The sequence below is a fragment of the Stigmatopora argus genome, chromosome 3, assembly GCF_051989625.1.
Source record: "Stigmatopora argus isolate UIUO_Sarg chromosome 3, RoL_Sarg_1.0, whole genome shotgun sequence".
In the NCBI taxonomy this organism is placed as follows: domain Eukaryota; kingdom Metazoa; phylum Chordata; class Actinopteri; order Syngnathiformes; family Syngnathidae; genus Stigmatopora; species Stigmatopora argus.
Genome location: NC_135389.1, coordinates 18,025,939 through 18,041,520, shown reverse-complemented (window position 1 = coordinate 18,041,520; position 15,582 = coordinate 18,025,939). Strand labels below are relative to the sequence as shown.

Below are 15,582 nucleotides of genomic sequence, written 5' to 3'. Positions count from 1 at the left end.
TTTTCCCTTTAGGTAGCAGATTTTTTAGGCCAGTCCCAACTTCAAGTGTATGGTAAAGGAGAAGAAGACACTATGGAGGAGCCTTATGAATTAAAGCTACTGAAGCAACAGATCAAGCAAGAGTTCCGGCGAGGCAATGAGGGACTAGAACATTTATCAGGCTTGGGCCTTCCCCAGTACCTGCACAGCGATAGCAGCTTTCGCCACTTTCCAAAAGGGGAAAAATATACCATTGGACGGCTCACTCTTGAGAAACAGGCTGCAAAACAACTCCCAGCTGCAGTGCTGTACCAGAAACAGATGAAGAACAAAAAGGCTGTGATAGACCCGAAGGCCATCACAAAATTCTCTCCTATTCAGGAGAGTCGGGATTTGGAACCAAACTATGGCAGCTATATGGGATCTGGAGCATCCTCTGTCACCAACCTGGCTGCCAGAGCGAGGCTACTTCAGGATGAGATTACCTTTGGACTGAGAAAGAATTTATCAGAGCAGCAAAAGTACTTAGGCTCCTCACTCGGAGCCAACCTAGCTGGTTCTCTGGGGCAGTCTCTTGGACTCGCCTCTAATATCAGGGCCTCTGCCCAAGATGATGGGACTTACCCAAGCGGCAGCCGTTCCAGGCCATCATCTCGTCCTTCTTCCCGGCCCTCCTCGGTCTACGGGTTGGATCTGTCAGTCAAACGGGATCTTTCCAGCTCCTCACTACGGCTCAAATCCGATGGAGAGGTATTGGACGCAGCATTTGCTCCCGGCGTGGCCAGAACAAAGCCCACCAGTTTGCCAATCAGTCAAAGCCGGGGTCGTATCCCCATTGTGGCTCAGAACTCTGAGGAGGAAAGCCCCTTGAGCCCGGTGGGTCAGCCAATGGGCATGGCTCGGGCTTCGGCGGGACCTCTCCCGCCGATTTCCGCTGACTCCAGGGACCAATTTGGCTCCAGCCATTCTCTGCCAGAGGTCCAACAACACATGAGGGAGGAATCCCGAACTCGCGGTTACGACCGGGATATCGCATTCATCATGGACGACTTACAAGGTGCCATGTCGGACAGTGAAGGTAAATGGAGCCAAAGACTGTTGCAAGAACTCTACTGTGTGGACTTGTCTATAGTGCATGCTTCTGTCAAGTGATCTTAAGTTTTTTCAATCATCAGTACTTCCAAAATAAGCATCGCTGGTTTCTTGTTACTGTATATATTCCTCTCTTGTGTTCAATTTCATTCAATCGGATGTTTTGCATGCTGTTCTTCTCCTTTCTAATGCTTCCACTTACAACTTCTAAGTTTGGGTCGATGTACAGCACCATATGACGTTTGTTGTGTGATTTTCTTTAGCATGCATTCTCGTTTTTGTCATCTGCGTTCGCTAGAGTTTTAAGGCATAGCCACACAACTATAGACTTTCCTTGGTGTGACTATGCCTGTAGTCTGGGCATAACATTCTGTTTGTAACAGAATAAATGTTAAGCAGTAATACCGCCATGTCCTCATGCCATTCGTGTCATTTGATTTTGCATCCTTGCATGTTTTTTTTTTAATATACAATAACGCACGTGTTTCATTCTAATAAAGTCAACGTCTTCCGTATATTCAGTTTTTCTCATTTCCATTTTTGACAGAAATCAATGTTTGTCGCTACAAATCTACATAACAAATTTCAAACAATGTTTCTTGATGATGACTTTATTGACTATTCCGCTCACGTCACATTCAGCTTCCCGATTGTTTTTGAAGGCTCTTTTGGTTCGAAGTCGATGATTTTTGTGCTGACTCCACATATATAAGTGTCAATCTTCCTTGATTACAGCACTCAGTGAGTCCATGCTGGTGTTGAACAGAGAGGAAGCCAGAATCTTTCATGAAAGTATCACACACGGTAGAGTATCTTAGCTAACCCACTTTCAAGGCCCACTTACACACTGGATGGATGAGCTTTTATCCCTATAGTGTATTTTTTTTCCATAGCGTCTCTCCTTTAAGTGTGTACAGATAGCGGCTAGTTGGTTGTAGTATTTCAAGCATGCGTCATACATTTACTCCCGCTTTTTATGCATGTGCCAACATATACTCCCAGTTCCTGTCCGTTTAGTTCCTTGACTTTAAAGACTCCTGCACGTATATCTTGATACAAAAATCATCTATGAATTCTTACAAGATTGATATAATTTTGTACCCCAGCTGGAGGCCCAAACTGGAATATAGAAGGTGAGATGGCATAACAGAACAGAATATGTGCCTCCATGTTGCATATCATTATCCTCCCGAATGATTCACTTTTTTGTAAATTGAACGTACCGAGCGGACCCATTCTCGAATGATCCACATCTGAGTGGTAGAATGCACCATGCCATTTAGTGGAAGTCTTAGTTGCAATTCATTTCGGGAATGAACCATGGCACTAGCACATCTGCTGCACTGATTCAGTGAGTATGCATCATTAGGGAATGGCTGCACATCACACTGGTTCTGTAAAGCATATCAGTTCTTTTCTGATTGTCGATGCTTATGTTTTCTTGTTTCTCTCACGAGGATGTACTGGAAGTTTGGACTGAAAATCTAAAAACTGATTTAAAAAAAATATAAAACAGCCTCTGCGATTTAAAAACGAAAGAATCCTCAAATCCTGAGAAATGTCCTTAATCCAAAACACAGATCATAGGATAAGATGTTTAACTAACATTTTGTTAGTCCAAATTCTGAGCACAATCTTAGCAAAAACAGAATCTATGTTAAAAATCTTGTATCGATTGATATTAGACTGCAGCACCTAATTATGATGTCTGATAAAAGCCCACAGTGAATGAAAGTCCTTAACATATGCCTGCAAGATAAAAGGATTGAAGAATTGAGGCTTTTGTATCAACAAGCGACAAAAACTGTCCATCATCTTGGCCTCTGTCAAGTCATTTGATATGTGGCAGTCTTTGTGTTGCAAATTGGAAACAATGTTTCCAAGGCTTGATTGGAAGATTGAGCTCTGCTTTATATATTCTAAACATGCCTGAAGTACATGCGTTAGGGACCAACATGCAAGCTCTTTTAACCACTGCTCTCCTTGTTCAGCCTACCATCTGAGACAAGAGGACACTGACTGGTTCGACAAGCCAAGGGAGGGACATCCTCAGGCCAGACACATGGCAGACAGGCGACAGGTGAGTTCCTGATTGACCAAATTCGTTGCTGCAGTATTGAACCCTTCGGAAACGCAACTTGAAATTAGAATCGCCAAAGAAATTAATGCTATAATCCTGGTAAATATTGTACAAATGCTAGATTCAAGCCATCAACTTCAATCTGATTGGATATGCTACAATTGAAAAGTAGACATGGTTAAAAATGACTAAGGATGACTGAATTACTGATTGTAAGATGGTCACTGCTGGTAGGAACTGTGACCGAAAAGCTCGCTTAGCTGCTCGGGGATCATTTTTGACATCTTCTGGCAGTTAATTACTTTCTTCTTCAGATGAAACTCGTCCCTTACGTCTTCCCTCACACACGGGTAAAGCTCACCAGAGACCAGAGGGATTCTAGCGTGTCAGGTACAAAGTCATAGCGGCAGAGCAAAGAGTCTTCTCTCCTGCTTACACCCTGATCGTGGTCACCATAGGGAACGGTCTCGGGATCCGGGTGGTAGGCGGCAAGGCGATCCCGGGGAGCCGGGGGGAGATCGGCGCCTACATTGCCAAAGTCATCCCTGGTGGCATCGCAGAACAAACAGGGAAAGTCATAGAGGGTAAGTTGACTAGCAGAAGTTTATCTCCGCTCGGCTTTCAAGGCATGACTGATATTATGTAAATTATCGAGCTTGTGACATCGCAATGTGCGCCATTTATTTGTTATGTCTAACACATTTGCGTACCAGCTCAAGTTTTCAAAAGGCTTTTATTTGTAAGAACTGACGTTTATCAGATCTAATGGAGTCTGTGAGTCACAAGTTTGCTGTCATTTCTCAGCGCATGGAACATAACATCCTTTGAGCTTACCTTGGGTGATGTTAGTCATTAAGCTATTTTTAGCTAGCCTTATAAAATAGAGGCAAGCACATTCTGTGACTAACCAAGGTAGAAATTTGCTAATGGAAAAAAAACTGACATCACACAAGTGCAAGCTGTTTTTTTCTGGTTGATGACATGGGTCATTTTGACAAACAGAGAAGGTTAGTAGTTATGTTATTTTACTGACACCAGCTCTTTGCAAGATCATTCTTTTATTAAAGCATGACTCGAAATGAATGAGCGGGCCATGACGCAGTCAGAGCACCGTCGTTTTTACCCGACTCATGTTGAATGAAAATGTTGCAAAGTGCGACACAGCAGAACACGCCTGCAGGTGCAACCCTAAATAGAGTACAGGAAGACCAAATGAATTGTAGCGGACATAACTACAGCTTTCTGAAAAAGATGCATTCTAACCGGATTTGACTGTCATTGGTGCAGATGGTTTCCTATTTGTGAGGACATTTTCGGCCATTTAGCTTTAAATTGCGATGCTATTGTCTTTTTCAGTGGGTAATTCAACTGGCAACATACTAGTTCAATTGAATAGAAATGACTAGTGGCATATACTTGGCATACTTATTTGACCATCATTACCATTTTTTGTTTCCCCGACTGATGCTAATCCAGGCATGCAGGTGCTGGAGTGGAACGGCATGCATTTGACTGGGAAGACTTACGAGGAAGTACAAGGCATTGTTGGCCAGCCTTGTGCGGAGGCGGAGCTCTGTGTGCGACTGTAAGTCGGTCATTTTTTGTTGCCTTCCGAAATACTGTACATGTGATAGCTAAGGTTGCAAATGGGTGGAAAAATTATCTGACATTTTCAAGTAAATTTTCATTTGTATTATAAATTCAAATGAAAAATAACATCTGAAAGAGAAGTTTTCAGGGGTGACTTAAAAAAATTCCAGAACAAACCTTAAACTTTCCGTTTCTGAAATGATTTTTGCATTCAATACTTTTGGCCTTGATTTACCTCCATAGAATCCAGTGATTGATATTTTTTTCCTCTGTAAATGTACGATTCCAAACAGCGACCTGAACATGCTGTCTGACCCCGAGCACCCACAAGTCCTGGAGCACCACGTCCAGCTTAAGGCCGGTATGTAGAACGGGCTGGCATATAAATGCGTTGTACTGGGATGGGGTTAACCAACTGGCAGCTTGTTTCTAGTTGGAGGCCAGCGTTCCCCCGGCGTGGATCCCAATCAACTGGCCGCTGAGCTGCACAAGGTGTCCCAGCAACAGGCGCCAGGCGTGATAGTTGGGACGGGGACGGGGCCGGTAGCGCCTGCGGGTCTGAACGTGTTGTCGGCACCGGAGCGGTCGGCTCTCCTCCATTCGGGCGCCGGCTCAGCTGCCTCCAGCGGGGTGCCCAGTCCCGGCCAACCGGGCTCGCCGGCGATGAATAAGAAACAGCGAAATAAGGTGAGATAAAAATATACATTTTCATCAAAATTGAAATTCCTGTAAAAAGCAGAAAAATTTAAGTCATCTGTTGGAAAGTTCAGATTTTTAGGAGTTTTTTGTAGCAGCAGTAGTTGTTGTAAAAGTAAGTGCAGAAATATTGCTGCAAATCGTATTTAGCACATTGTAAGGATTACATTTGATATTACGTAATGATGAGAAGTACTAGCAATATTGCTCTTGGTTACTTAATCCTGATTTTAAAATGGTACCTAGAATTCAAATAAGAAAAAAAACATTTCTTATAATTATGGTAATTTAAAAGAAAACACATCTTTCAATCATTTGTATGTATTGCAGAGCACTTATTTAAATATGCATAATTATTCATCAGTTTTGAAGTAGCACTCAGAAATGTACAATGTCAATGTTTTTATGTAACTTCTAACTATCACATTCCATTAGTCCGACATATCACAATACTTCCAAAGGTGAGGTCTCTACCTGGGAAGAAGGTTAATACTATTATGCTTTACATCATGGAGTGACAGGACAATTATGATCGAACAAGTAAATATTGTGCTGTGGCGCATGACCCTCACTGGAGTTGTGTGAGAAAGTGTGCAAGGACACACACATGCACACTTTGATTTGCATTGCTTACTTTGCTCAAGGACCAAAATGATGACTGTAGATGTCCAATCCATTTGAACGTGGAAAAGGATGATAATGTTATGTGTAGTTGGGGCGCCTATTATGTCCCTCATGGTTTCCCTTCCCCTCGTATGATCAGTGTGTGTACTTTGTAATCAACCTTTGTCTGTCTGTTTAAACCTTGTGTGTTTGTTAGTCTTTGTCGGGTCATCTGCTTTGTTTGCATCATATCAAGTTACTATGCCATGTTCCTTGTTTCCCCATGTCTTCCCGTCAGGTTTAGTTTTGTTATTTGATTCTAAGTCCTTGTTATTTTCTTGATACCCTTGCCACGTTTTGTTAAAAGTTTTGTTAGCCCACTCCCTGTACTTAATTGCTTCTCTGCATTTGAGTCGAACTACGCTCGAAGCCCGAGGCCGTACCAAATCGTAACAGATTGCCATTGCCATACTGGGCTAAGCGATCAAATTTGGGCCAAAATTTGGTGTTTTCCCCAAAGAACATGAACAGAAAATGCACATTTCAATAAACCTGAAACGTATTCTCACTAACTCTAACTTTTTTGGCTCTCTTTTGTAGCCCTCGGACATGATCAGGATATCTCATCCCATCACCGGAGAAATTCAGGTAGAAGACGCAGCATCTCCCCTTTTGAATTAACAAGATTTGATGAATGGATTTGTAACATGCTACGTATCGTATTACTTTTGTAAGTACTTCTTTTTTCTCCACCTCAGCTGCAGATCAACTACGATAGGAACGTGGGAAACCTGATCGTCCATGTACTCCAGGCTAGAAATTTGGTGCCAAGGGACAACGATAGCTACTCGGACCCGTTCGTTAAGGTCTACTTGCTGCCCGGGAGAGGGTGAGAATCTGCCAGCCATTAGTCATGTCTCCCTCCTGCTTTTTATACAAGAGTTAACCATTTATGTTTATGTTTATAGCCAGAGGAAGAATAACACTCAAAATTTAAACCTGTTTTTGAACACCGTTTAATAAGTTATTCAGCATATTACTCCTAATACTTCATTTATTACTATTGATTTTAGAATTAATTGTGTTGTCTGTGCTCTTTGTGTATTATATGTGTTGCTATTTTTAATTTTCATGCATGCATTACTCACAGTTGCGAGGAGAAGCCAAATATTTAGTGGACATCTTGAGGCCGATTAGTGTTACTACTACGTGAAATCCTACTAATGGCGATATGTATATTCATATTGCACAACAGTAATACAAACTATAAAGGATATCACGTAGTGAATCATTTTATCATGCGCAGAAAAGACGAGAAAGCACAAAAAGTGGAGATCCTTAGAAATCTTGACAAATTAAACACGTTTTATGAATGTTGCCGCGTATACTTGTCTTTATAATACAGTTACTGTTACTTTTGGTCCAACAAAAAAACCTCATAATCAGCGAGCAAACTCACAATTCACCAGGGGATGAACTCATTACTTCCCCTACTGCAGGCTTGATGATGTTGTTGCTCTGGCTGCTCTTTCCGTGAGAACTTGAAAATAGCTGAGGGATCAATAAAGCCATTAGTTTCCCTGACAGTATCGGTTTCAGAAAAAGCAGGCATGTTCTTTAACAACAAGGCGCTTTCCATCTTTACTTTCCTACATTAAAGGCTCAAGTAGTTGACGTTGACTCATTTGAGTTCATTTCCAGGGCGGAGAAAGAACCCTTTGTGTGTGTCTATATATGTGTGACCATAGTGAGAGAATCAATCAGTTTACAACCCTTTGACTGCCCTTTTTCATTTGGGCTTCTCTGACTATTTATTTTGTTCTGTTTTTTTGTTTTGTTGGCTTTCTTGTTTGTGAAAATCTGCCCTCCTCTTCCTCTTCTGGACTCCCTCAGTCAAGTCATGGTTGTCCAGAATGCAAGGTAGTGTGGTGCCGATCTTTGCTTTCAGTTGGTCTTGTTACTTTTTAATCCTTCCTTCAAACCCTGTCATTTGTACCCCACCATTTTTGTTCCTTGTCTGTCTAGCTGTCCTCTCTGTTTAGTAGTTCTAACACAAGATATATGCCATGGTTACTTCTTCTTTTTCTTCTTCGCCATGCTTCTCACTCTCAATTATCCTCCGCCTCTTTTGTACTGTAGAAATATCTACGGCAGCATATATTACCTCATTGCTTTCAAACCATGATTTTTAAGACAATCATACTGAAAAGCATCTTTTTCCTTCCTGTTCATGGACTCATACTGACCATCACCAAGATGAAAACATAGTGATAACGTTTTTTTATGTGTTGTCGTAATGCTGCAGTGTGGACAACAAGAGAAGAACCAAGTATGCTCAGAAGACCGTCAACCCAGAATGGAACCAAACAGTCATCTACAAGAATATCCACATAGAGCAGGTAGAAAAGCTTGCCTTCACTGTGACTACTATAATTCCATCATATATCTCATAAATATAAGTTATGGTTTGGCACTTAGCATAATAGCATACTATATTGTCTCTCCTCTCTCTTCTAGCTGAAGAAAAAGACTTTAGAGGTGACAGTGTGGGACTATGACAGATCCTCATCCAATGACTTCCTGGGTGAAGTAAGCTAAAAACTTTTATTACCAATTATTCCATATGATCGTTCTGTAATAGTACGAATAACCTTGAATATAACTGCTGAGTAACTGCTTATAATGTCAGATTATTTTAACAATGCTATTTTCCCCCTGTAATGCGATTATTTTTTTGCGAAGTCTCATTGGTAAAACTGGCAGAGCCACTTTGGGCATCCTTGGCAAAAATAAAGTAAAACAGCGGAGAAAAATGTAACGACTAGAGAGTAAGAGTAGCGTTTCTTTTTCGCAAATCTACTCAAGAAAATTTTAAACTACAGGTACATTTTAAAGGTAAAATGTTACTCCAAACCTCTATTCTGCTATGTTTGTTTTGCCAAATCAGGTCTTGATCGACTTGTCCAACACTACCCAACTGGACAACACACCTCGCTGGTTCCAACTTAAGGAGCAGAGTGAGAGCATTGAGCACAGCAGATCCCACCACGGGTTTCAGGGACCACCCGGGTCTGGATCCGACTACGGCCACGGTGGCCAGAGTCACCTGATGGGACCCGGGCATGGCTTGGGTATGGGAGAAGGACCAGAGCATGGAGAAGGGAGCTATGATTCACCCATTAATTCTGTCATCAAGAGCAGAAGCCATGGAATCTTCCCTGATCCATCCAAAGGTGAGAAGAACATTTGTAATCCAAAAACAAGACAAAACACAATTTTAGGGTTAGATTCCATTCTTGGAGGAATGCGCTCAATGCATGCCAATTTGCCAACAGATTCGCAAATGCTGCCTCTGGAAAAGTCCCACAGCAGCCCGGGCAGCTCCAAGTCATCTTCAGATGGCCAACTCCGCTCGCACGGGCCGTCGCGGAGCCAAAGCAAGAGCAGCGTCACCCAGGCCCACCTGGAGGACGCCGGGATAGCCATTGCCGCCGCCGAGGCTGCCGTGCAACAGTCCCGCCTGCAACCAAGTAATTCCCTTCCCTACCCTTGATGCACTTCCTTCCTGTTTTACCTTCCCCATGTGTGCATGAAGCTCACCTTTTTTCTTTTTAAGTACAGTGAAGCCCCATGTTGGTGTATTTGCCAACAACAGACTAACTCTTATCTCTTATCTCACCATCCTAGGGCCAAACATCTATACTTCTGATCTAGAAATCAGTCTTGGTACATTCAAAAGGAATATAAAGAGAAACAAAGTTATTCAAGTCGTATTCACACCAAGAAAGTCCATGGTTCTCTTTTTTTTCACCAAACATGGCAGGGCGGAATACGCCTTTTAACAGCAGAAAAGAATTGCATTCCGTCTGAGCAGCCAAATTCAAAGCATCGTCATATTTGTCTGTATATATCTTGCCGTGCTTTCAAAGATAAAAATATGAGGTATACTTCGACATTATGCGATTGGACGATGATGCTTATGTTTTATTATCATTACAATTATTTGTGGTTATTTTGGCCATACAGTTCATATAGTAATTTTGTTGTAAATATATCACAGAGCTTTGCCCCCATCTTGTGGCACCAATAGGCACTTACCATCTCTGAATATGAACTACTCTCGGATTTGTGCTCTGTATAATTTATAAACATATGAGGCTTCACTGTACATTGAAAAGTCAACTGAAAGAGAAGAGGCCAGTGATTCAGATCTATATGATAATCTTGTCAATAACCCAATTTATTCAGCTTGTTTCCCTGGATTTAACAATAAAACATCTAAATAGAGTTATAAACTAGAGTATAATTATAACTAGAGTGCATGTAGCAATCCAGAGCATTTGGTTTCTACAAAATCTGAAACCAATGTGGGATGGCAGACCCTCAAAAGCTTCTAAAAAATACTAATAATTCCATAACGCCATTGGAATATTTAAGCATGATGTCGGAGCTCTCTTTGTTTCCGTTATCGGTGTGTCTCTCTGCATGCATTTGCCATGTGAATGCACCACTAGCAAGGAAGCAACCGACACATATAAACACGCAAACAGTACATGGGCTCCCCCTTTCCCTGCCAACCCTCCCTTCCCACCCTCACTGCCCTCAACAATTGGCGGTCAAAGCAGGAAACGGCATCATTGCGAGCCTCGTCCACCAATGAGAGCAAAGAGGGAAGGTGAGGCAACATATAGGAACAATTATCATTTTAGATTTATAAATCATACTGACTAAAATGTTTTAAAACATGATAAACGTTATTGGCAGAACTGTAAATTTCTGACTAACTGCTGATATAATTATACTGCAAATGTGCATGCATTCCCTTTTCAGTGGGGTTGATTTTTAACTCAATTTTTTAAAATGATTTCTCATTTTCTATGAGTTGTATCATAGAATATCGTAGATTGGTTTCCAGACCCATGTAATGATAATCATTTGATTGTCACACCACAAGATCATTGGTATCATAAGCCTTATATTGCAAATCATATTGTGAGATACCCAGAGGTTCCTAACCCTTATTTCAATTACAGCATTAAACATAACAATGCCGAACACAAATTATTACGAATAAAAAATAAATTGAAAAAATACCATCACATTGTCGGGTACAAAAGCATCATCCACTTTTTACGTTATTTATGCTTTTCACTTTTTGTAACGATAAAATTCTGGCAACAGCTACCAGTATTTTACCGTAATTTCAAGTTTTTTTTCTTAAATACTGCATATCTATAAATATAGGCTACAACCTTGTTGTCATAAGTGTTAAGTCTGTCGACGGGATCTATTTATTTATTTATCTATGATAGGAGCGGGGCATCGACTGGGCGATATATCTGGACCGGTGGTGCTTTCGGCCCCCAGCCTGGTGGGCGATGCTTACGGGGGAGGCCTGGAGGGCGGTGAAGGTGGAGGTACCGGAGTGGATAGCGCCATATTCCAAGTCCCACGAATGTGAGAGGACAAAAAAAAAGCTTTTGTGGTGGACAGTCAGTAACAATTTCCATCTTTTTTGTTGCAGTGGTACAACCATTCCCAATGGAACGGACAAAAATCACATGGGAACTCCAGAAAACGAAGGCAAGAGGCTGTCATTTTGTTTATAGTTTGTATACTACTCTTATTTAGAGTTAAATCTTTGCAGTGTCTGTCGTCATCTACTGGCCACATTCTGCAACAAGATTTTTGAGGGGCGAACAAGACCCAAATAGTAAACCATTTCAGTTCATAGATCATTCATGTGACCTTTGACCTATCCAATTTAGGTCCTGAACAAAACCGAGTTAAAAACAAAAAACAATTGTGTTGCTTAACCCAATGGCCAACGATCTATTTTTGGTTTTAATCAAAGAACATCAACTTCAAAGGATTTAAAACTTTTTTTGTAACAGGTAAAACCCAAGTGATGGGGGAAATCAAGGTGGCTCTAAAGAAAGAGGTGAAGACAGACGGCGACCAGTTGGTCCTGGAGATCTTGCAGTGCAGAAATATTACTTACAAGTTCAAAAGCCCAGACCACCTGCCAGGTAAGGGCGGGGCTACTTTTTATGCATGTGGACATTCAGTATGAAGGGAAATGAGATTAAAACAGTTTATTTTTTTGCTTTATTGGTTTATTTTAGTGCAATTTATTGATAAATAATCTTTTCAGTGAAATGAAGTAGTGCTGCAACCTAAAACTATTCAGTGTAAACGAAAGGAGCAATGTTGCATACATATTTTTGGTTATTTACTGTATATTTGTTGCGGGTCCGGCACAGGTGACACGATTTATTCCCCTCTGGAACAATTCATGGATGTTTCCAGTAAATGTCATTTTGAACTGGAGTTTTAAAAGTTTGTCTTTTCTTTACAGACCTGTACATGAAGTTGTACGTGGTCAATGTAGCCACTCAGAAGAGGATCATCAAGAAGAAGACCAGAGTTTGTCGTCACGACCGGGAGCCTTCTTTTAATGAGACTTTCCGATTCCCACTTAATCCCACAGGACACTCCATACAGGTAAGACCTCAAAATAGTCAAAATGGTTCAATACACGTTTAATACTTTAATCTTGGATGTCTGATTTAAAAATCTGACTCTAAAATCTGATATTAAATTCAGAATTCTGATCCTAAAAACTGAAATCTGACTTTATATTGGAGTTCTCATTTTATTCTTCGAAATCTGACCCTTTTGACTTTAATCTAAGAATTCTGACTATAGACTCAGAATATAATTCAGAATTATTCTCAGACTGATTTTAAAGACAGACTTCCGAGAATATTGGCCACCTTTTATTTATATTCCGTGGCCCTAGAATTCCAAACGTTTTTTGAGGACGAATGATGTCAAAACGTGGCCACGTTCTTTTCTCTGCAGCTATTCTTGGTCTCCAACGGGGGCAAGTTTGTCAAAAAGACCCTGATAGGGGAGGCCTACATCTGGCTGGACAAAGTCGACATGAGGAAAAGAGTGGTCAGCTGGCACAAGCTGCTCGCCAGTTCGACACCTAGCAACCTCTGAGCAGATATCGTAATAAGAATCTCAATTATTGAAATTTTTAAAAAAAGGCATTTCCATTCACATCCATGCACATTCAATAGAACGCTACTAACTGCCAGCATCGACTTGGACTTTGCGTTCGCCTCACGCCAGAAAAGTTGGAATCTTTGTGAATATTAAAAAAAACATATCCAGAGAATGGCAATTATATGACTCGGATGCAGTATTAAAATATGGACCATCTAGTAGAGGTTAAAAAGGATTGGAATGGATTCCGCCAATCAATCACAAGCCATATCTGTATAGTAAACACATTCATTTAAGTCAATCCATCTTAGCACTCGTTTGCCATCTTAAATTGTCACAAAAAATAGGGAGAAAAGAATCGACCATTTCTTCTCAAGTGCGCCGGGTTGCCGATTTGTTTACGAGAGGGTGACGTAGCACTAAAATGGTCACGTGCAGTTAGCAATTGGCACTCTAAGCAGGTCCAAAATGGGGAATGTAAAAGTTGACCGATGTTCTTTATTTACTTCCTCTAGCTGTGTATGCGCGTACGTATGTGTGAGAGTCCCGGTGCAACATGGTGAACCAGCCGAATTCACTGCCTGTGACCAAAAAAAATAACTAAAAAAAACACCCTAGGCACTTAAATACAGTGCAAGTCGAACCTGTATACAGTCGTGTTCATGTCAACTCATTGGCGGCGTGAATTCGCTGCCAGCTTTCACAGCTCAAATGGATTGGACGTCTACTCGTGATAGTCATTTCAATTGAAAGGAGCCGAGTGATTGGATGTCTATCATCGTCAATGAACCAAGTTGTTTTGGTGCCAGACTTCAAAGTTGAAATGGATTTGACGTCTATTCAGGATGAATTCATTTCCATTGAAAAGAGAAACGTGATTGGACGTCTAGCATCGTCAATGAAGGACGTTTGCTGCCAGACTGACAAAATTCTAAAGGGTTGGACGTCTAGTTGTGATCATTTATTTAATCTGAAAAGAGCCATTTGATTGGACGTCTATCATCGTTAAGGGATTGGAATGAACCAATTTGGTTCTCTGCCAGCCTTCACAGTTCAAATGGATCGGACGGCTAACCTCATTTAAGGGGGAAAAAGCCACTTGATTGGACGTCTATCATCGTCAGTGGCACTGAAGGAATAATAATAAGAATAATAAAAAAGTAAATCTGTTGAAGCATATCAGTAAAGATGTCACTTTAATAGCAAAAAAGATGTAAAAAAAACTAAGGGCATATGGAGGATTTTTTTTTAACGTGCCATTTTTTCCGCTTCTTTTGAGGTACTTCTATGCAACATTTAATTTTTAGTATTTGACCGTCTGTCTACTGAACCATAAAATCTAAAAGAAAATTAAAGAAAAAAATATTTTTCATTTTCTAACCGGTCCTAATCTTATGACGCTTGTGCACTTTATAATTTTCCTCATATTTTTAATGTTTCTGCACTGGAATGAAGATGAAAAAAAATGTGGCGTGTTTATTTGTGTCTACGTAGCAACTTTGAATGACCAATGAAAAGAAAAAATATCATATATTTATGAACAACGGGGAGTTGCAAGAAAAGGCCATGCACAATCTGACCCCATGGACGTGTATAACAGTCAAATGGACGGTGAAATCATCATTTCCATGCAAAAATACCACTTTTAATGACTGTTTCCTGTTCGACTCCCCTTTAACGTTCGTCCTGTTGATCGTGCAATCATCCGCGTGCGTGAATGTGACTTTGACCGTGTACATAGTGTTTCTTTTCTACAGAGTGAATGTTTATTTTGCCCAAATATGAGCATGCGAGAATTGCGGGCGGGGCTAAAAAGAGATGAATTCAATGTACAGTAATTAATGCGTGTCTATAGTTGTACAACAGCGGGGAAAAAATGTCTTCATGTTGTGGATGTTTGCATGTTTGGTCCGACACATTATGTATAGATTGATCTGTATGCTTATTGTAAAAAAAATGCTTGTAAAATGGTCTTGTTTTTCCACAAAAAAATAAGGATAATGTAATAGTTTTGTTGTTGTACGCGGGATGTGTTGAGATATTATGCAAATTGTGCTGTAAAAAAAGAGAAATGAAGTCCCGGTCACCCCTTCACGAGTTAAAAAACAATAAATATTAAGAAGAGACTATATTATAAATGCAAAGTGGAGTTTGTGATTTTATTTATATGAGAATATGTTTTTACAATTTGAGTTTGAGGCGAGAATGTGAATGCTTAAGTTGCCAAATATTTGTTTTCTTTTAGACTAGGCTCAGATTACACTAAATATAAAAAATGAAAATTAAAAATAAATTAATTAAGATTAAAGAACAGCAGTCCAAAACTAATTTATCAAATTATCTTGCATTATTTATAAAAAAAAATTGTACTATTGGAACAATGTATGATTTTAATCTCAAATTGTGCACTTAAATTTAACATGTCATCAGTTTAGTTTTGCTGTTTGAAACAAAAATTGAATTAAAAAATCATTAACCACATTTTATAAAAATATACAATATAATATTGATACCATATCGTATCAATT

The 15,582-nt window shown here is 40.3% G+C and overlaps 1 protein-coding gene across 8 annotated transcripts in view; it reads left to right on the top strand.

Annotated features, from left to right (window-relative positions):
• Positions 1–15,198, top strand: part of pclob (piccolo presynaptic cytomatrix protein b) — a 42,961-nt gene extending 27,763 nt beyond the window's left edge. For 2 of the 8 annotated variants that reach the window (XM_077597379.1, XM_077597378.1), the window contains exons 17-37: positions 13–1,057; positions 1,807–1,875; positions 2,178–2,204; positions 3,063–3,151; positions 3,466–3,541; positions 3,610–3,735; positions 4,628–4,736; positions 5,035–5,102; positions 5,175–5,428; positions 6,641–6,688; positions 6,799–6,929; positions 7,934–7,960; positions 8,346–8,439; positions 8,558–8,629; positions 8,988–9,273; positions 9,376–9,570; positions 11,353–11,497; positions 11,565–11,623; positions 11,935–12,069; positions 12,399–12,544; positions 12,905–15,198. In XM_077597379.1, the coding sequence (XP_077453505.1) occupies positions 13–1,057; positions 1,807–1,875; positions 2,178–2,204; positions 3,063–3,151; positions 3,466–3,541; positions 3,610–3,735; positions 4,628–4,736; positions 5,035–5,102; positions 5,175–5,428; positions 6,641–6,688; positions 6,799–6,929; positions 7,934–7,960; positions 8,346–8,439; positions 8,558–8,629; positions 8,988–9,273; positions 9,376–9,570; positions 11,353–11,497; positions 11,565–11,623; positions 11,935–12,069; positions 12,399–12,544; positions 12,905–13,048 (3,345 nt within the window). In that variant the 3' untranslated portion in view covers positions 13,049–15,198. Of the gene's footprint in view, positions 1–12; positions 1,058–1,806; positions 1,876–2,177; positions 2,205–3,062; positions 3,152–3,465; positions 3,542–3,609; positions 3,736–4,627; positions 4,737–5,034; positions 5,103–5,174; positions 5,429–6,640; positions 6,689–6,798; positions 6,930–7,933; positions 7,961–8,345; positions 8,440–8,557; positions 8,630–8,987; positions 9,274–9,375; positions 10,716–11,352; positions 11,498–11,564; positions 11,624–11,934; positions 12,070–12,398; positions 12,545–12,904 lie in introns of those variants that run through there. The other 6 variants (XM_077597382.1, XM_077597380.1, XM_077597383.1 and 3 more) reach the window with 5 other exon arrangements.
• The last annotated feature ends 384 nt before the right edge of the window (positions 15,199–15,582 follow it).